The sequence below is a fragment of the Zootoca vivipara genome, chromosome 1, assembly GCF_963506605.1.
Source record: "Zootoca vivipara chromosome 1, rZooViv1.1, whole genome shotgun sequence".
In the NCBI taxonomy this organism is placed as follows: Eukaryota; Metazoa; Chordata; class Lepidosauria; order Squamata; family Lacertidae; genus Zootoca; species Zootoca vivipara.
Window position 1 is genome coordinate 94,010,291 of NC_083276.1, and position 21,655 is coordinate 94,031,945.

Genomic DNA, 21,655 nt, shown 5'->3' on the forward strand with positions numbered 1-21,655 from the left:
TGTTTCAGTTTCCCCTTTTTAGCAAAGCTTGTCTTTATGTTGGGGAAAACTCTGTTGCCTGTTGGGGAGATGATTAGAGTCAAGGATACACTTTTAAAACATTGCCCTTGCACATCTAGGTGCATTGGAGTTCTCCAGGATTCAGCCCCTTTTGACTGGTTCTCTAGAAAATAAATCTCTGTGTAAGGGTTGGGGGCATCGCCTGACTCTCACGCACAGGCACGAAAATGCACGCACCAAATCCTAGTGTCCCATTCTGTTTACAGCTGCTCATATCTACCGTAACTACATAGAAGGGAAATAGTGCAGGATATATTTGACTTGCAACTACTGTATTCTGTCCCTAGATTGATGGTAAGTTCACACATTCTTCAGGTTTTGGGGGTGGGACGTTGTTTGTTTTTAGTGAACTGTTATGATTCAATTGGCAATACTTCTTTCTTCAGAAGCCAGTGCTACTGCACAGAAAATGAACAGGAACAAAGGAAGTGCCTTATATCAAATCAGGCCATTGCTCCACCTTAGCTCAGCATTGTCTGCACTGATTGGTAACAGTGCTTCAGGTTTCACAGAAGAGTATTTCCCAGCTCTACTCTTCTTCAAGCAAAACTGTTGCTCCAGGCCTTCCCCTACAACATCTATTGGTGAAGAATATTCCCTTCCACATCAGTTGGTTAGAGCATGGTGCTGATCATGCCAAGGCTGCAGGTTCGATCCTTGTATGGGACAGCTGCATTTTCCTGCATTGCATAGATAATCAGGGTCCCTTCTAACTCCACAATTCTGTGATTCTATGTGTTGTTAGGGGATGGAAGAGTGTGTTCAAGCAGTGGTCTTTGGTGTGAGAACAAGCCTTTCATTGTACAGAATGATGTCCCTATTTGTGTCAGAAAAGTAATGGATTTGGGGGGGGGGGTCAAAAGTATTTTATCATGTGTGCTTTTAAAGTTATATTAGACTCACTGGACTTTTAAGGAAGTAGATACCTGAATAATAAGTTGCTTAAATGCTTCAGAAACAATGGTGGCAGTGGTGTTTTGTTTTGTTTTGTTTTGTTTTTAAAAATCCCTCCCTCTCCATGAACAAGGACTACAATCCTAGGCTGCAATCCTATATACACTTACCTGGGAGTAATCCCTACTGAACACAGTGCAATGTGAACATAGTAAAAACAGATGGGCTTGAGTATAAGAATATATATATATAACATGTGGGTCATAAGAGAATCCAAATGATAAGATCTGAATTGGTGAGGTGAGGACTATGTAAAGCAAGATTATACTGAAAAAAAACTTGTAACGTGTTTGGAGATTTGCATAAAGCTATGTTGCTCTTGCTGCTGCTGCTGTTCCTGTCATCCTTGTTCTTCTTGTTAGTCAGATTTCACACCCTGCATTTTAAACTTCTCTGTGTGATGGCACGATTGGTGGTCTGCATTACTAAAACAACAATTCGTGGACTTTTGATTCTGCCCCTTAATAACCCACCCACACATCATCCCAAGAAATGGTCTCAGCTTTTGACAACCAGAGAGAGTTAGTAAAGCTTTTCAGCTACATTTATGGATTGAATCCAGCTACACATTCTTTGACCTGCACTTGAGATTTATTGGCAGATACATAAGTCACAGTAAATAACCTAAGCAGCAATTCATGCTCAATGATTTGGGTTTTTGTTTTGCTATTTTGGTGGGTGGGTGGGGACATGGGCTGACTGACAGATTGCAATAATCCTAGAAGGTTTTGCAGAAGCTTTGCTATGCTGGCAGAACTTAGGATACACTGCTGACGCAAAAGATGTGCCAGACGAACCCTCCACATATGCCAGTGGAATGTTCCACCAATGAAGCTGTTCCACCAGCAAAGGGTGGAGTCATGAGCAGCAAAAGGGAGCTATGTCTATCTTCTACCCATTTTGTCCATGGCTACACTTTCGTCAATGGCACAAGTTTTGTCTAAGGTGTATTGCTCTATTACCTGTGCCCTTGTGCAAGCTCCATGACAGACATGTGTGCAGCTGTGGCCCTATGGTACCTGCTACTTGTTGCCCCACACATGGACCTTTCCCTTTCAGGGTATTCTCCATCATGGATGCTGATCAAGAGAGACTAAAGCCCTTCTCGGGCATTATAGCTGTGAAGGGGAAGATGAGGGCTGCAAGGTTGTGTCTTAGACCCACAAATCCTTTGTGCAGTTCATGTCCTCTTCCCCATGTTACTTACTTACTTTTTTGCCATTTATATACCACTTAACGCCATAGGTTTAAAGTGGAGTTCTAATTTAATGGTTACTCACTTGGAGCTGTCCATGGTCCAACAACCTTCGACTTGACTTGCTTCTTTCTCCTGGGGATCCTGCACTCCCTCAGCAGAACACAACACTGATGGCGTGGGGGCACTTGGGCTTTGTTGTGTGTGTTGCATGCAGGAGATGTGTTGCCACCATGTTGAATTCATTGGCATGTGGAACAGTCCCTAATTGGTTGATACCAATGGTGTTTCCAGGGACATTTTTAAGCCTTGTTGTATTTCCTTGCTGTGGGCTTCCTGCCTTTTCTCCTTGTCTGAGCATGCATTGGACGTAGAGGCTGTTCTGCCTGTATATCAGCAACAGATGTACTGCCCCATGGCCTCTCTGGCAACACCTTTACTTTGCATGTTGCAGCCTGGTTGCTTTGATCATTGGGAGAGACAGACTTAGTAGTGTTGTAGGCCCTGGAGATTCAAATAGTGACCACTAAGACCAGGGCCTTTAGTGTGGCGGCAGCTTCCCATTAAAATGTAATCCCATTGAATATCAGGCAACCATGTACACCCTTGGCATTTAGAGTCCTGCTTAGAAGTCATCTGTTCACCCAGGCTTTTCCTAAGAGGAGATCTGGCTACTTCGCTGTATTAACCAGATTTACTGATTTGGGATGTATTTTGTACTTGTTGCATTAATGTAATTATATTGTTGGTTTTATGTTGTTCAACAAGTGAGTGTCTCTGTGTGTGTGATGTTGGCAGTGTGTAAATTTTTGCAAATAAATAAATAAAGTGAGTGTAAAACTGGTTCCCTTCGTAAGTGACCGAAACTGCACACCTGCTATAAACATGTGCAGCAGTGTGTCATGCACATTTTTTAAAAAAAAGGAAGGAAGGAAGGAAGGAAGGAAGGAAGGAAGGATTACAATATAACTGCAAGTTTAAAAGCATATTCCAAGTATGATCCCTATAGACAGAGAGCTGAAAAGATAAGATGTAGTTAGTCATGCTGTGATATGGATAATGAAATTATGAATGAAATCCTAGATGACTGCAAGACCCATGTGCCAACCACTACTACTGAACAAAATCCATACATTTGGGAGAGGCATGTGTAGGAATGCACAATAAGGTGTACTGTGTGTGTGTGTGTGTGTGTGTGTGTGTGTGTGTCCTCACTAAGTTTTTTAAGGAGCTGTTCAAAGGGCTGTTGAACTCCTTGACATTTATCTCCCCCCACCTTAATCTTAATGGGCTTAGGGATATGCTCTGGGATATCTCTGGGATAACTGGTAAGTACCTCTGGTACAACCTTGCATCATTGCTTAAATGCATTATGGATGGGTAAGGAAAAAGGAGGCCGTTTCTTCTTGAGGATCATATACCAGCCACATTGTAATCAGGGCTTCAAATGTGAAAGACTAGCAGCCTGATCTGAAATAGTAAATCCTATGTTCCTAATGGATCTGTTTTATGATCCCTCTATTTAATGTGGACATGGCATTGAAATGAAACAGGCTCCCAAATCAATATTTAAAATTGAAATCAAAGGGAAAATAAAGCTTGACTTTCTGCTTTTATTTTCTCCTCATGGAGGGTTTTTTTTAAAAAAAAATGGTGACAAATATCTAGTCGAGTATGCCAAATTTTCTTCAAATGGGGGGAAGTTTAAGTGGGAAAACTTACAGAGAAGCGAGAAAGGGGAAATAACTTTCTTTGAATCTTCAGAATTTATTTTGTTCGCAACATTGAATTTGCAGATCTAAATTAATAGCACTTTATTGGTTTTGGGTGCCTTTTGATTACCCATTTTGGATAATGGAAAACAAGGCGCTTATTTTGTTATGCTTCCTTTGGCAAAATGAAAACACGTGTAAATGAAGTGCACAATAACTGGAAACAAAGAATTGTTTCACACATTATTTTTTAAATTCAATGGATTGCTGAATGCAATCCTAAAATGGTTGGGAGGCGGGGCTGGAGATTCTGCGGTGGAGAAACCTCCAATTCCCAAACTTGTGCCAAGTAAGGCGGAAGAAGGAGGGTGGATTTTCCCATTCGGTTTGGTTCCATTCAGCATCTGATTTCCACCAAGTAAGGCCAAAAGGAATACACCAGTTTCAGGATAGGTGTAACTTTTCACCTTTTCTGGGGGCATGCTAGGGAATGGAGGGGCTTTATATGTAGTGGATCCATGGCTTCCCCTCATCCACCCAAGAGCGACCTCTGAAACAACCTCTTTTGGGGCCATGGGGGCCTCCATCTCCAGAGAGGTCTGCAACAGAGTGGTACTATTATTTCCCTTGATCAACAGAAATGTAGTGTCCTGATCAAGGGAAATAATAGGGACCACTCTGTTCTGCCTTGGTCAGGCCAATATTGTGACCAGTTCTGGGTGCCACAATTTAAGAAAGATATTAACATGCTGAAACAGAGGTGGGCAACCAAGATGATCAAAGGTCTGGAAACCTTATGAGGAACAGTTGAGGGAACTGGGCATGTTTAGCCTGGAAGAGAGGAGATGGAGAGGAGATGTGATAGCCATCTTCAAATATCTGAAGGGCTGTCACATGGAAGATGGAGCAAGCTTGTTTTCTCTTGGTCTGGAGGGTAGGACTTAAACCAATGGATTCAAGTTACAGGAAAGGAGGTGCCAACTAAACATCAGGAATAGCTTTCAGGTGGTAACAGCTGTTTGACAGTGGGACCGACTCCCTCGGAGGTTGATGAACTCTCCTTTCGTGGAGGTTTGTAAGGAGAGGTTGGATGGCCATCTGTCATGGATGCTTTAGCTGAGATTCCTGCATTGCAAGGGGTGGAACTAGAGGACCCGTCCAACTCTAGAGTTCTATGATTCTGTCTCAAGCAGCAGAAAGTATGTGTTACCAAGAACAACAATAACAAACATGCAAAAATTATTTCCCAATGCCAAATGTGCAATCATTTAGACACTGGGTTTTATTTTATTTTATTTTATTTCAAATGCATGCACAATTGTTATTAATATTTACCAAGAATGGATTTCTGTTTTCAAGAAGTCCTCAGCCCAAACTCAGTTGCTTTTTTTAAGGCTCCTTCATTTGCTTAACTCCAGCGCCATCTGTTGTTAACTCGGGGAAAATAATGGCCAAATCCAAAGGGAAGCCACGCCAATAGATAATGAAATATTAATTTTTTAACTTTCTGTTGTGAACGTAAATGGTGGCACAGAAAACCATGTTTCTCAGGGGTGGAGGTGAAGGAACTTCCTTAAGTGGGAAGACATCTGCTTTGCACGCAGAACGTCCCAGGTTCAGTCCCTGGCATCTTCAGACCCCGTCTGAAACTCTGGACGGATATTGCTAGTCAGTATAGAGAATAGTGAACTAGATAGAAAAATCCTCAGACTTGGCTGAAGGCTGTGTCCTATGTTCCTAAAGTGAATGGAGTTGTCACCTTTATTGAGCAGTGCTGCTCTTGTGTTTTTAACAGCAGACTGACCCACAAATCTTTGGCAGGTGAAGTGTTTCACCAGTTTGATTTGTGTGTGCCAGGCTACAGTGAAAAAGTCACAAGAACATAATAAAATCCTGCTGGATCTAGCCAATGGCCCACCTAATCCAGCCCCCTGTTGCCACAGTGGTCAACCAGATGCCTGTGGGAAGCCTGCAAATGGAATCCAAGCACAAGAGCCCTCTCCCCTCCTGGGGTTTTCAGCAACTAGTATTCAGACAAGCATTGCTGCCTCTGACCATAAAAGCAGAACATAGCTGTTATAGCTAGTAGCTTTGTTGTTGTTTAGTTGTTTAGTCGTGTCCGACTCTTCGTGACCCCATGGACCAGAGCACGCCAGGCACTCCTGTCTTCCACTGCCTACTGCAGTTTGGTCAGACTCATGTTGGTAGCTTCAAGAACATTGTCCAACCATCTCATCCTCTGTCGTCCCCTTCTCCTTGTGCCCTCCATCTTTCCCAACATCAGGGTCTTTTCCAAGGATTCTTCTCTTCTCATGAGGTGGCCAAAGTATTGGAGCCTCAGCTTCAGGATCTGTCCTTCCAGTGAGCACTCAGGGCTGATTTCCTTCAGAATGGATAGGTTTGATCTTCTTGCAGTTCATGGGACTCTCAAGAGTCTCCTCTAGCACCATAATTCAAAAGCATCAGTTCCATAGCTGTCAAGTTTTCCCTTTTCTTGCGAGGAAGCCTATTCAGCATAAAGGAATTTCCCTTTAAAAAAAGGGAGAACTTGACAGCTATGATCAATTCTTCGGCGATCAGCCTTCTTTATGGTCCAGCTTTCACTTCCATACATCACTACTGGGAAAACCATAGTAGCTACTGATAGCCTTATCCTTCGTGAGACAGGGTCAGAGTCCGTATGCACCCTGGTCACCGTATTCTTCGAGCTCCTGCCATCGGGACGGAGATATAGAACAATGCAGGCAAGAACGAGCCGTCTCAAGAACAGTTTATTCTCTAGAGCGATTTTGGCCTTAAATGGAAAGTCTGGACTTTGAAGTCATCTTATTTTACTTGTTATATTGTATCATATTGCACTGTTTTAATTAGGGTTTTGTAGTAATTTTGGATTATGTGGAATGCTTTATCTGAGTGGATGTGGTAACCCAGTAATTTCGTTGTTCCCGCAAGGGGACAGTGACAATAAGATTATCTTATCTTAAAATGCCAACCCTTAAAAAAAAATTTCAGGAAACCGTCATGCAACGTTCATGCCGTTCCCCATCATGCGGGCAAAGGCAGCTAATCCTTTAAGGCACTTCTGCACCAACCTGCCTGCCTTTTTACCAGTCCAGAAGGTGGCACCGCTGTCAATTCTTCCTCCTTAGGCTCAGTGTTGCTCTTTAAGAACGCATCACGGTGCAGGATAGGGACAAAACGTGGCTGTCATTCTCTGGCTTCGTCTACGCTTGGACTCCCTGTTTTCTGCCCTTCTAGTCCCAATGGGCTCTGGCCGCCATTCGCCTCTTCACTGCCCCCTCCAAATCCAAAATTTACTTGCCAGTACAAAACACATTCTGAAGCATGGCAACCAGCTGGCAGTTCTACATGAGGTGCTGTAAAGATTCCAGCCCTCAAAGAATTCTGGGCACTGTAGTTAAATAAAGCTTGCTGAGAATTCTACCTCTATAAAGGGTAAACTACAGCGCCCAGAATTATTTGAGACAAAGAAGATGCTTTGAACGTGCTTTAAAGGTGTAGCGTATCCTACACAGCCAAAGTTTATATGTGTTTTTCTATGAAAAGGAAAAAACGGTATCTGTACATGCAATTGAAAATAATGTAACTTCAATGTCAGCAAGATAATTCGAAAATAATTTGAGTCCATGGCAAATTGCCATTAATAATAATAATCTTAATAATAATAATTTTATTATTTATACCCTGCCCATCTGCCTGGGTTTCCCCAGCAACTCTGGGAAGCTTACAGTACATATATAAACATAGTAAAATGTCAAAAATTAAAAGTTTGAATCACTTGGATTTGGGTATCTATCTGTGAAGGCACCCAGATATTCTACCTGCAGTCAAAATAGCTGATGCTGCTGTTTCCCAAGATGACAGTACCTGAGGTTACAACCCTCAAAGGGAAATCCATGTGTGAACAAGTCTTACATTTGTTATGTGTGTTGTTTTGCTTGCCTGTTTTCCTTTGAAATGTCAGGTATCAACTGTTGCCAGGTGCAAGAGATGTTTGGTGGATCTGGCAGAACAGTTCCTGCTACCTGCTTGGCTTACTAACAAGTAATTATTATTACCAAAGAGAACACAAGTCAGCATCATTGCAGAAGAGTGGGAGTTATTTTTATCATGCCTCTTCCATACACCAACAAGGAAACTGCTATCATGCTGCTGATTTTCCAATCAGAATTACAGGTGCTGCTGATAGCGAGAGCTGAGCCATGAAGCTGCAAGAACATGGCTCGATTCTCAGATACCGCGCTGAGTTCTGCTTCTGGTGTCGTTAGAAATAATCTTACAAAATGAGCAAATGTGAATATGGAGCATAACTATGGGAAGCAGAAATGATATTCAGCTGCTTTCAGATAAGGTTTTCAAAGCTGTTGGCACCCTAGTAGAAATTTCTGTACTGATAAAACTAAGCAACATTCTGATTGTGTTTGATTCCTTTCCCCACTTTCCTTTTGCATAGGAAAAATATTGGGTCTAAACCCTTGCAACAGTCCCATCCTATCAGTACAATCTTTTATATATTTACTCCAGAAAAAAAAAATCCCAATGTTGTCAATGGGTCCAGAGAAGAGTGTGTAGGATTGCAACTCAGCTACATTAGTAAAAATAAAATGTTATAAATGCGTTATAACACTGTGACGCCAGATGGCGTTGTAGAACTGAAATCAGAAATCTGTAAAAAAATTCCATTGTGAGCTTCAAAGCAGGTTTTTCCCCAAAGCATTTTCAGAGCGTTTTTTTTTACAGCTGTGTAGATGCAGCCTAATAATCTGATACTAATTCGGAGAATAAAACATCTTTATTTATTTCCTTCCTTCCTTTCTTTCCCAGTTTTATAATGTATGTAAGAACTTGCACTCAATATGACAATGCAGGTTTACTAACACCTGAAGCTTATTACCTCTCTTGTTGAAATCGTCACCAGCATGATTAGAATGTGGGGTACATATTGTCACCCCACTTCTTTCAATGTGGATGAAATGAAGGGGGGTCTCTCATTTTGACTCAAGAAAATCACAATTTTATAGTTCAAATTAGGAAAAAATACAGTAAATGGACAAAAGTACGATTCACAAAATGTTTAGGGGTATGCGTACTCCTGCCTACCCCCCAGAAAAAAAGCACTGGTTTTATGTGTTCTCCCTGCTGTGCCTCCACCCATTAAATTACCATTAAAATGCTAATTAGTGGGCTAATTGTTTATTATTTGAGAATCATCAATGTTGTTTGTTATTTATATTGTGTGTTGTTTTTTTATGTTAGGTTAGACAATATAGTGTGTGTGTGTGTGTGTTCCTCTAAGTGGCTTGGAGACCTTTGGGTGACAAGCGACTAACAAATTTAATAAACAAATTTAATAAACACCCATTAAATTACCATTAAAATGCTAATTAGTGGGCTAATTGTTTATTATTTGATAATCATCAATGTTGTTTGTTATTTATATTGTGTGTTGTTGTTGCTTTTATATTAGGTTAGACAATATAGTGTGTGTGTGTTCCTCTAAGTGGCTTGGAGACCTTTGGGTGACAAGCTACTAACAAATTTAATAAACAAATCCCTTCCAACGTTATCCAATGGACACATCTCAGCTTCACCGTGGTTTAACGTTTTCAAATGCAGTGCACGGAAGCATTATATGCCGCAATGCTTCTTGCTGAAATCAGGGGCATCTTCTCGCTGTGCAGTGACACCCGCAGAGCGCCATGCAAACGATCACTTCCCTAGAATGCTGAGCGGAGCTGCTCGGAGACCAGCCCCGCTCGGATGAACCGCGACGCCGCCAGCTTCGCGTCTTCCGTTCCAGGCAAGTCACATGAGTGGTCTGCGCTCACTCTCCCCCCCTATTCCCCCCTCCGTTTTTTTTAGAAAATGGAACGGTCCGCGTTATGCTGCCGTAGTACGAATGAGGGGCGGAGCTGGGCTGCTGGCGGAACAAACCAATGAGCGGGAAAGGGGAGAGGGCAACTTTGCGGAAGGAGAAACGCGTTTTGTAGCCTTTGCGCGCGGGGGGATATTAGCGAGCTGGGAGCCGAGAACCTGGCATGGACGCCGTCAGAGGGCAGGAGCACCAGCCTCCTCAGGAGGTAAGGCTGAACCCAGGGCGCCTGAAGCGGCGGGGCTCCGTTTTCCTAGCCTTTCCCTTGCAGGGGGCGGGGCGCTTCCCTGCCCCGCTTTTGTCTCAGCGGGGCGGAGAGCGGTCTATGGGCTGCTGTTCCCCATAGCGCTCTTTGGGGTGGGGGCTTTCCGGGCAGCGCTTGCTTTGCAATGCAAGCCCGCAAGTTCTGTTGTCTTGCAGGAAACGCGCCCCGAACAAGGTGCGCTTCTGGGGAAGGAAGCGTGTATATAGGATAAGCGCAGCCAGGGGCGCAGGCTTCTCCAGGAAACGTTAGTCCTGGGGCCGGCGGTGTTTGTGTGTATGAAGGGGAGGAGAACTCAGCGTGGTGATAAATTGCCGGGCCAATGTCACACTCTGCACATGCTCAAGGCGCTCATCGTTGCTATTGCCTCAGATGTCTTCCTGGGCGGGTGGTTAGTTCAGTAAGCCCACAATTTACGCGAGGGATCACGCCTAAGGTCAAAATCGCATATGGGTTCAGTGGAGGGTGGGATTACCAAAGTAAATTCCCCCCGAACGTCCCACCCACTTTGTGCCCTTTTTATTCATTTGTATATTTTTTACCACATGCATAAAGTGGAATGCCATGGTTCCCAACATGGGGCACACACCGCACAAAAATTCGATTTTTAAGGGGGGGCAATTCGATAATGAGTTACTAACAGCGATTTTTTTGCATTTCTTATGGTTCTAGGGGCCTCATAAAAAGGTAAAGGGACCCCTGACTATTAGGTCCAGTCATGACCAACTCTCGGGTTGTGGCGCTCATCTCGCTTTACTGGCCGAGCGAGCCGGCGTACAGCTTCCAGGTCATGTGGCCAGCATGACAAAGCCACTTCTGGCGAACCAGAGCAGCACATGGAAACGCCGTTTACCTTCCCGCTGTAGCGGTTCCTATTTATCTACCTGCACTTTGACGTGCTTTCGAACTGCTAGGTTGGCAGGAGCTGGGACAGAGCAATGGGAGCTCACCCCGTTGCGGGGATTCGAACCGCTGACCTTCTGATCGGCAAGCCCTAGGCTCAGTGGTTTAACCCACAGTGCCACCCACTTCCCTCATATGAGGGGCCTCATATACAGTATATAAATACATATTGTGACATACGCATTTTAAAAATTAAAATCAGAATGTACACGGCGGTCAGCTGGTGACAGTGGAGAGGTTATCTAAACAGAAAAGTTTATCTAAACAGAAAATAAACTGGGCGCATTCAGGGGGAGTAGCTCAGGATTTTAGAGATGCTTAGGTGGGGCATGGCCAAAAAAAGGTTGGGAACCAGTGGCGGAATGCAAGCAAGTTAAATGCATGTAAGTTGCGGGCTTACTGTATTGACAGGCAGTAAATGTTTGTCACATTTTCTATAGAGCAGTTATATGTCATACTATGAACGGACAGTCTACAATGTCGCACCACATCTAGGAGGCAAAAGTTGTTACTATAACAAATTTATCCGTACCCTGATGGGATTTGAGGCAGCTTACATATAAAATGAGAACTGATAAAAACATAGCAAAACATTAATTAAAAACAGTAAATCATTGTTAGAAGTAAAGTTCTGCTTTTTGTCTAGCAGAGCAATCCTATGCATGGTTTCTGAGAAATAAGGCCCACTGTGTTAGTTGCTTGTCACCCTTTTGAAGAACACCTCACAGGTTCTGGGTGATGTGGGGAGTGGCAGCAGAGAGAGAGACATTTTCTCTAGCAGTTTACTCCCATAATGTGCTTTAGTACCAACATACACATAATGTGGAGCTGTATACACATTTTTTTTAGCTCTGTATTGTATTAAAGGGGAGTCACTGTGGAGCTCTACAGATTTTCTTCCTCTTCTAAGACTACAGTTCCCATCATCCTTGACCATTGACTGTCCTGGCTGGGACTGATGGGACTCGTCATTTAGCAACATCTGGAGGGCCATCTGTTATGATATATAACTGGTAAGGTAAAGTTACAGGTAGGTAGCCGTGTTGGTCTGAGTCGAAGCAAAATAAAAAAATTCCTTCAGTAGCACCTTAAAGACCAACTAAGTTTATATTTTGGTATGAGCTTTCGTGTGCATGCACACTTCTTCAGATACACCAAGGTAAGGTAAAGGTAAAGGGACCCCTGACCATTAGGTCCAGTCGTGACCGACTCTGGGGTTGCGCGCTCATCTCGCATTATTGGCCGAGGGAGCCGGCGTATAGCTTCCAGGTCATGTGGCCAGCATGACAAAGCCACTTCTGGCAAACCAGAGCAGCACATGGAAACGCATATAACTGGTACTGGGGGGAATAGCATGGTTTTGTGACGTTTGCAAGCATCCAGCTTGTACACAAGTATAAACCAGCGTGCATGAACATGTAACATCAGCACCGGTCTGAAGTGGATATGATGTTTACTACATGCATTTTTTCTCTACTACTACTAATATTTATATGCCACCAATCTGACTTGGTTGCCCCAGCCACTCTGAGCGCATACCAACAGAAAATTAAAAACACAATAAAACTTCCATAAATTGCACAAAATTTTGTGTTTTAAGATGGTATTTCCTTCTGTCTCCAAATGACATGGCTGTTTTATCAGCCAAATACATCTGATCTTCATTAGTGCAAGAGCTTCTGTCAGAAGTGCCTCAAAACACAAGATAATAACAACTTTGGTGCAAACTTTACATTTCTCAGAGCTGGTGAGCTAGCAGAAGCTAGTGCAAGGACTCCTCTGTTAGTTCAGTGGAACTTTCCCTCAAGTGCCAAGATTCAGGACTCTGAAAAAATACCAAATAGGTCAAGAGGTATACAGTAGAACAGGGGTCCCCAAACTAAGGCCCGGGGGCTGGATGCGGCCCAATCGCCTTCTAAACCTCGCCCGCGGACAGTCCGGGAATCAGCATGTTTTTACAAGAGTAGAATGTGACCTTTTATTTAAAATGCATCTCTGGGTTATTTGTTGGGCATAGGAATTCATTCATTTTTTTTTTTAAAAAAATACAGTCCGGCCCCCCACAAGGTCTGAGAGACAGTGGACCGGCCCCCTGCTGAAATAGTTTGCTGACCCCTGCAGTAAAACATTGTAAACATCAGTAATGCCACACTGCATTGGGCTAAGCTGTAGAAGTTTTAGAATGCTTTATTAAAGAATCTGGGAACTTGTTTGTATTGTCTTTAGAAGTGACAAATGCGCCTGTTTTCCTTGAGTTGAGGAACACTGGTTACTTCATTATTCTTGTGTCTGACAGAATCAGAAATCTCGGCATATGCTAATGGAGCAAAAACCTGTGCAATAGTTGAACAGTTCTCATATGCCGGACTTCCACCATCTTGTTTTTGCAGGATTCTTTTGGGCTATGTGCATTAATATCTTTATAACCAGTTCCATGGGACGGAACCTGCTATAAAAGTATTAAAACTGTTTTACAATTTAATCAACAGTGTGTCTACTAAAAGGAAATATTTTGCAAGAAATTTGTAGTGTGTAAATTTAGAAGAACATTGTTTGTTTGTTTTTGAACATAGAATCAGTTTATTATCTCTTCTAGGTTGAAACCCGTGAAGATGAAGAGCAAAGTATTAAGCTGAGTGAAATCTTAGAGCTGCTGGTGGCAGCTGGATACTTCAGGGCAAGAATTAAAGGGCTGTCCCCCTTTGACAAGGTGAGAGTGTAACAAATTATGCACAAGGCATGCTTTAATTGGTATAAAAAAAATTATCAGCAAGGGCTAATTTGTACAGATGAGTACAAATGTTATCCAGATGGCTGTGAATTAAGAGTGCAATTTTAAAGGGTTAAAAAAATGAATCTCTTTTTATATGTGTCTCAATGCAATTTGTAAAGATACCATAAAAACAGCTATAATAGGTAGTTCAAAAACTGATGGAATGTGCAATCAGCATAAGCATTGTTGCTTGCCAGAGGAAACAAACCTCCCTCTCCTCCAGACGTTTACTGTTTTGGGGACCAGCCCAAGCTGATTTTGTGGGGTTCTGTGGGTGATGGAGGGGAATGCCCAGTGTGAGTGGAAGCCTTTATAAACTGCCCAAGAGCACTGCCAGGAACTGGTATTCAGAAGCAATACTACCTCCAACTGACTGTGGAGGCAGAGCAAAGCCATCGTGAAAATGTAACATTGGGGGGCTGTCTTTAGTGTTTCGTTTTTAAATAAATGCACAAGATGCTTCTGTGTAACTTCTGTGTTCTTCTACCAAACATCTGCGAGGGATAAAACAAGTGTCCTTGCCTGTTCTAGGTGGTAGGCGGCATGACGTGGTGCATCACTACATGCAGTTTCGACATTGATGTGGACTTGCTGTTTCAGGAAAACTCTACCATTGGCCAAAAAATGTAAGTGGGAGATTGCTAGAAATGGGTCCTTCTCTCCAGTTGTGCTATGTGTTCAGTACCAATCATATTTGTAATTGAAGGTCACCTGAGCCTTAAGAATGTTCTCTTCAAATTATTATTATTATTATTAATTGAATTTCTATATCGCCCTTCATCACAGGGTGGTTTACAATATAAAAACACAAAACTTGCATACCATTATAACTAACAATAAACTGCAATTTAAAAGGCCATTGTTTGTTTAATTAGCCAAAGGCCTGGTGCCTAAAGATATTCAATGAAGGAGCCAGCCAAAGGTCGCTGGGGAGAGCATTCCACAAATGGAGCCACTGCAGAAAAGGCCCGTTCTCATGTTACCACTCTCCTGACATCTCACGGAGGCACTCAGAAGATGCTTGCAGGGTCTGGTTTGGTTCATATGGGAAGAGGCGGTCCTTCAAATCTGTTGTGCTCTCTATTTTTTGGTTTTAACTCCCCTGATGTGCCCTGCCACTAATAAAATCTCTTCTCATCCTAAGCCTGAAAGCAGCCATGAAAGTAAAGTGAAATGTTTCAGTACAGCAGGAACATGTAGAAGCCCACACTTACCGTAGTTTCTGCTGCCTCCTCCTCCTTTTTGCACTATTTAAATGTTAGGACTTTTAAATAGTAAAAATTACAGTCGTACCTTGGAAGTAGAATGGAATCCGTTCCGGAAGTCCATTTGACTTCCAAAATGTTCGGAAACCAAAGCGCGGCTTCTGATTGGCTGCAGGAAGCTCCTGCGGCCAATCAAAAGCCGCGGAAGCCCCGCCGGATGTTCGGCTTCCAAAAATAGTTCGCCAACCGGAACAGTCACTTCCCGGTTTGCGGCGTTTGGGAGCCAAAACATTCGGGAACTAAGCTGTTCCAAAACCAAGGTACTGCTGTAGAGTGTTTCTATTAACACATGAATGTCTTAAGCTGTTGTTAATTTACCATGCGCTACCTTGGAAAGCTTGGAACTGATTAGATTTGTGTCCCATTGGTGCACTGGATCGAATTCACACTTGCTTAGCTTCATTCTAGAATAAGGTAATCACAGACCATTCCCTGGACTGAAACTGAAAACATTTTATGAAGTAAAGATTGATTGTTTGATAAGAAGCTTTTAACAACAGGTTTAAAAAAGAAACAAAAATCTTATATTTTATTTCAGCCACTAGAGGGCAGTTTCAGGCTAGTTAAGGCTTTGCTTCCACCCAGTTTCTCCTTAAGCTCTGTCATCCTTCACCTTCTTTCCAGTGCCCTGACTGAGAAAATTGTATCCGTCTTGCCGAGAATGAAATGCCCTCATCGCTTGGAGCCTCATCAAATACAGGGATTGGATTTCATCCACATATTTCCTGTTGTGCAGGTAGGTGCTCCTTGAAATATTGCTCCCACTCACACCTCCATATAGTAGGCCTGCTGATGAAAAACCATATTGTAACCCTCTTTCTCTCTCCCCCAAAACTGTTCATAGCCACTGGGGCATGGTTTTGATCAGGAAACAACCAAGTAGAATGTGTGTTCCTAATAATAAACAAATGGTTCCATTAATGTGGGTAGGAGACCCTTTAGATGCTGTGGGGCTCAAAACTCCCTTCAACCCTAGCTACCCTAGCTAGTGTAACCATTGGTCAGGAATGATGAGAGTTGTAAACCCATTTCCAAATTTAATTCAATTATTAGCAAGAATCTGAGTGTTCAAATGATTTCCTATTGCCTATGTAAATGGGAATACAGTTTCTTTATAATTTTATATGTGCTTACTTTTCTCTGTCCTGGAACGTCATTTGCAAACCAAGCCAGGAGGGTGTTTCTCTGGCAAGTGAACAGTGATGAGTTCCGGCTGCCTAAATAGAAAGCATGGGTTCCCGTTCCCCCCCCCCCCCACCAAAGCAGAGTAAAGCATTGAGAGCTGCAGGTGTAAGAGCAAGTCAGCAACTATTTTTGCCTGGTTGTCAGTTTGACAAAGTGGGGAGAAGTAGGTTGACGGCCAGAATCTCCCACCAGTGAGACCAGCACCTGCTACTCTTCCATGGCCCTTGTTTGTTTCTGCATTTTTCAACTAAGTGCAGCGACGACCTGGAGCTGAACTTAGCCCAAGATTGCTACTAGTTGCCGACTCCTGATCTACAATGATAACATGAGTTAAGATTTTCCTTTAGGTCACACGTCCCAAGCCTTGTGCCTGTGCACCAGTAGTGTGTTAATGCCCATTGGCATGCTAAGTCTTTGGGCAACCTGATATGCAAGTGATACATCTGATCTGGGCCTGCAGATTGTCATTCGTGACTACTCAGGTTTTGCTGCTATGCACCTTTGCGACATGGTCGTAGAAAAACAGGAATTGGGAGTTTCATACAGCCCAGTCCAGGTGTCTCCAGATGTTGCTGGACTACAACTCACATCATCCTAGAGTATTGACCATAATGGCTGGCAATGTTGGGAGTTGGAGTCCAACAGCATCAGAAGGACGGCATGTTGCCCACTCCTGCCTTTAGTCCCTATGAGGCAGAGTTGGCCTCATGAAGAAAAGATTAACTCACACTGTTCAGAGGAAAAGCACAGCAAAGGCTGCGTAAAACATGCCAGAAATATTTACAAGTGAGGAAAAACAAAGGCCTAACCTGTCTTCCATCGTATTTGTGTCCTTTCAACATTTTTAGCCTCCTAATAACCCTGTGAGGTAGGCTGAGTTGAACATCAGCCACAACAGCTGATCAGAAATTTAAATCCTGGGTTGGTATTCAACTGTTTTACTTGAAATAGACCTGTTGAAATTAATGGACCCAACATAACTATGTCCTTTAATTTCAGTGGTTTTATTCTGTGTAATGATTAGCTGAATACCACCCTGGTCTCTCTAGTCCCAGTCAGACACTCTAATCTTTTATGTCACGCTGAGACTCAGTGGGTTTTCTGTTTCTTGGTTCAGATGATGAACATGCACTGATGGCCATGTTCAGTGTCTAAATGTTTCAATATATGAAAGGTAAGTAGCTGTAATAAGTGTAACCCTTTGTTTTTAGAGTGTTGATTTCCCTTCTTTTTAATTCTCTTTTTGATATCAAAGTCTGTCAAGGCTTTAATGCCGATGTTTCCCCTTTTTCTTTTCTCCCAGTGGCTCGTGAAACGTGCAATAGAAACCCGTGAAGAAATGGGAGATTACATCCGCTCATATTCTATATCTCAGTTTCAGAAGACACACAGTCTGCCAGAGGTAAATGTTTGGCTGCGTCTTTTGTAATTCAGAGCTAGAAGTGATTCTTTTAACCGTCTCTAAAATGGATAGGATTGATGCGAACCTGCACCAGCTGATTTGGCTCATAGGTTTTAGGACATAAGCGGATAGATCACACGTTATGAGCTGGCATTGGAGCAGATAATATGAGTAGAGTAATTCAGTCCAACTCCTTAAGTATTAAATGCCCAGTTGCGCATCAAAAAAGGTAGATGAATTTGCAGTGCATCCAAGTGCATTCATCGGATGCTTTCGGAAGCTGTTCTTGAAGGCACTTTAAAGCTGTGCTCCTATTCAGTACTGAGTGACACAAGTCACTTTTTTCTTTTAAGGTCGTTTTCACAAAATTGTATTTGAATATGTTTGTGCAGTGGCAACACAAACCTACACTGTGCAAGCACCAAAATATTTCCCATTCTTAAAAATACATTGCCCACCTATTCTTAGTGCAGAATGAGTCATTCCTTGAGAAGGAAAGTCCAGGTGTGTTGTTTCTTTGTGATTAAAATGCAGTTGATAATGCTTTACCTTAACATGACAGCTGCCCACTGGAATAAAATAGTTCAGTTTTTTTTAAGGCTGTGTTTTGGGGGTTTTCACTCACAATTCAAAGTGTTGGTGCTGACCTTTAAATCCCTAAACATATTCGGCCCAGAATACCTGAAGGAGCATCTCCACCCCCAAGGTCCTCCTCCAAGGGTCTTCTGCTGGTTCCCTCACTGCAAGAAGTGAAGTTACAGGGAACCAGGCAGAGGGCCTTCACAGTAGTGGCACCCTCCCTGTGGAAAGTCCTCCCTTCAGATGTCAAGGAGATAAAGAATTACACAACTTTTAGAAGACATCTGAAGGCAGCCTTGTATTGGGAGGTTTTTAATGCTTGATGTTTTGTTATGTTTTTAGATATGCTGTAAGCCAACCAGATGGACAGGGTATAAATAAAATAATATTGATGATGATGATAATGTAAATATGTAAACAAATTAATACCCAGCTACCTGAAGGTGTGTGCCTCCTGATATATCCCCCCCTGTTATTTTAAGTTGGCCGGGTAAGCTCTTCCTGTTGTATGGTCATCAAACAAAGCCTTGAGTTCCCAGACTTGGAATAGGGCTTTGTCAGTGGTAGCCTCCTAGCTGTGTAACATGTGATTAGGCTGGAACCCACATTAGTCAGTTTTCTTCACCAGCTTAAAACATGTATATATATATTTTTTTAAAATCTATTGGGCCTTCTGAAGTGTGTACATGGCCCTGTACATCTGCTGAAGGATTGGTTGTAATTTTTGGTACGTTTTAACACCACAGCTTTGGACAAGTTGACACAACAACTGGCCAATCTTTGTTGACACTGTTGAGGTTAAATCTGTTGGTATGTTGGTATTTAAAGCTATCTAAATTGCTTTGCAGGATGATGACTTCATGCAAAGAAAAGAAAAGTCTGTCAAAGCAGTTAGTGAAATCTCTGTAAGTGTGACATTCAGCAGTGTGGGTTTTCAGAAAACTTACAAATAAATAATAATTGGATTTAGCGTTGTTTTGATTATGTATATCTTTTGGCTTTAATTTGCTCCCCCTTCCCTTTTAAAGATGCATAGACCATGTGTGTATGATATATCTGCATACCTGCTTCCTGGGGATAGTAACTTTTCTTCAAGTGAATTGCAGCTTCAAAAGTGCTCAGTTTTATCCATTGTGGTATCCATTCATTACATTCCTGATTAGTTTTTATAAAAAGAATGCATTTTTAGAAATTGATTCCCCACCCTGGGGTTCATGGCGGTGGGGAGGGGGCTAGAAAATGTTTCATCCCACATTATTGGTAACACACTAAATGAGTTTGTTGTGGAATGCCAACAACAATTACAGCACTTCTGCATATACAGCAGTCAAATGACTCTTTCTGCTAGGTTAGTACAAGTGGCAGCTAGATTCTGTATTTGAGTCAGGTGCAAGTTGAGTCAGAAACATAATATTTTAAACCTGCATTCCTGGACACATTAACTAGAGGATAAGCCCCATTGAATATATGCATATTTTTGTATAACTACGTGTGTTTATTTATGTAAAAAAACTGCCGGAATAATCAGGAACGCCATTAAACATTGCAACTCTACCGCATAAGAAAATGTGTACAGTGTTGTGCAATAAATCCTTTCCTTTCCTACCTGCAGTTTACTGTGACAGGATTTTATTTCTCTGTTCCTATAGGTTGCATTGCTCCATTATAATACCATATTAATTTTAGTTTGAGTTGGCATGTGGCTCTTGGAGGCTCGATAGATTGATATCCCATTGTGCTCATCTTTTGAATACCAGCTCTGTGTATTCCTTCCCTTGTCTTTCTTTGTCCGGTGCAATGTCACTTTTAAAACACCACACAAAACGGAACGTTGCGCTGCTGTGAATTCGGAAACGCGGGAGTTTGAATGGATTCCGTTGCATCTCAACTGATGTGCTATAGTTGAAAAAGATTTCCCACTTGCAAAACTGCCAACATTGATCAAAACATTTTTAAAAGAAAAAAGGAAGGAGGGTAAAAAGCTCTTGACATATCTTCCTCTGGCAGAGTCAACAGAGTAGAGAAGCCAAGTGGTGGAAACAATGATCTCGTTTGTCACTGTATCTCAGGGAGAGTAAACTGCCTTTGTCATTGTGTCTGGAAGAAAGTGTGGAATGTCATCTGAAGGCACTGCTTTTTCCGCGAGTTCTTCTTAACAAAGAGTGTCTGGCATTGTTGCTTCTTTCTTTTTAACTGTAGCCGTGAACTACTTGGCTGTATTGAAGCTTTTTAAAAAGGGAAAAAAGATTTCCTTGAACTTAGTTCAGCAACTTTTTTTTCTTGCACATTCTTACCACCGCCCCAACTATGTTAAATCGATTTTCCTTTCCTATGTGACTGGCTAAAGTAGCCATAATGAAGAAAGTAGTAATTAAGCGTAATTATTCAATAAGAGGCTAGAAGTGGAATGCATGAACACTAACTGCGGTAACTCGGAATTAATCATCTCTTTAATTATGCATGGCATTTTCCCTTTAAAATGTTTTGCAGATACGTCTGAGATAAATGTGTATGTTCTGGAGTAGCCATGTTCTTTAACAAAAAAAAGCAAGGAAAGTACAAAAGGGGTGGGGAGGGGTGAGACTAGATCAATGAGCAGCCAGTGAAGGATATTAGATTATGTTTGACTGTGCTGTGTTGTATTATGGAGCCACAAAAGCCCTGAGCAGGTCCAGGTAGGAGGTTTCTATGGAGAAAGAATCTTGACATTGGATTGCTTACTGACCCTTTGTAGTTCGACACATGTTTATGCTCATTTTGTTGTCTTTCAGGAAGTTTACAAGCCACAAAGGAAATACCAGCGACGAGCAGGAGCAGAAAAGTTAGTCGACGAGGAGTCTAAAGTTCATGCTACGCTTCTGGAATATGGCAGGTATATTCATTTTGTTAAAGAGCTAAGCAGCTCTTAATCTGTGTTTCAGGGAACCCAGGACTTCTTGGGGGCATCTGAAGGATTCCAATAATGCCAGACAAAAGATCCGAAAGACAGTATGCTGTGGCTCTCTCTTCCCTGTAGGCAGATGCAGAAGAACCTTAGATGTCTTCTAGGGGCCAACTAAGAAGGGATGTTAATAGTGTAGCTTTGCTGTTGCTGCTATTTCTTTTCTTTCTTTTTTTTACAAATTATTAGGCCAGGGGACCCATTCTGGAACTGTGCAGTGAGGGGTAGGGGAGCTTTTAACCTATCTGCAGTTTGCACCACCAGCAAAGGCCCCATTTGTTTAGATGGAGCCTTCATTGGTCATAGAGTTGCAGGGGCCCTGATCCAGATTGGGAAGCAAATGACTAAAGCGCTCTATGCTATAATAATAATAATAATAATAATAATAATAATAATAATAATAATAATAATAATAATGATAATAATAATTTATACCCCACCCACCCATCTGGCTGAGTTTCCCCAGCCACTCTGGGCGGCTCCCAATCAAGTGTTAAAAACAATACAGCATTAAATATTAAAAACTTCCCT

The 21,655-nt window shown here is 42.3% G+C and overlaps 1 protein-coding gene across 2 annotated transcripts in view; it reads left to right on the forward strand.

Annotated features, from left to right (window-relative positions):
- Nucleotides 1–9,877: 9,877 nt before the first annotated feature.
- The window catches only part of CCDC93 (coiled-coil domain containing 93), a 38,673-nt gene continuing 26,895 nt past the window's right edge, over nucleotides 9,878–21,655 (forward strand). The window contains exons 1-7 of one of the 2 annotated variants that reach the window (XM_060279189.1): nucleotides 9,878–10,022; nucleotides 13,576–13,689; nucleotides 14,284–14,378; nucleotides 15,642–15,753; nucleotides 17,506–17,604; nucleotides 19,032–19,088; nucleotides 20,955–21,055. In XM_060279189.1, the coding sequence (XP_060135172.1) occupies nucleotides 9,981–10,022; nucleotides 13,576–13,689; nucleotides 14,284–14,378; nucleotides 15,642–15,753; nucleotides 17,506–17,604; nucleotides 19,032–19,088; nucleotides 20,955–21,055 (620 nt within the window). In that variant the 5' untranslated portion in view covers nucleotides 9,878–9,980. The remainder of the gene's footprint in view (nucleotides 10,023–13,575; nucleotides 13,690–14,283; nucleotides 14,379–15,641; nucleotides 15,754–17,505; nucleotides 17,605–19,031; nucleotides 19,089–20,954; nucleotides 21,056–21,655) is intronic. The other variant, XM_060279192.1, reaches the window with a different exon arrangement.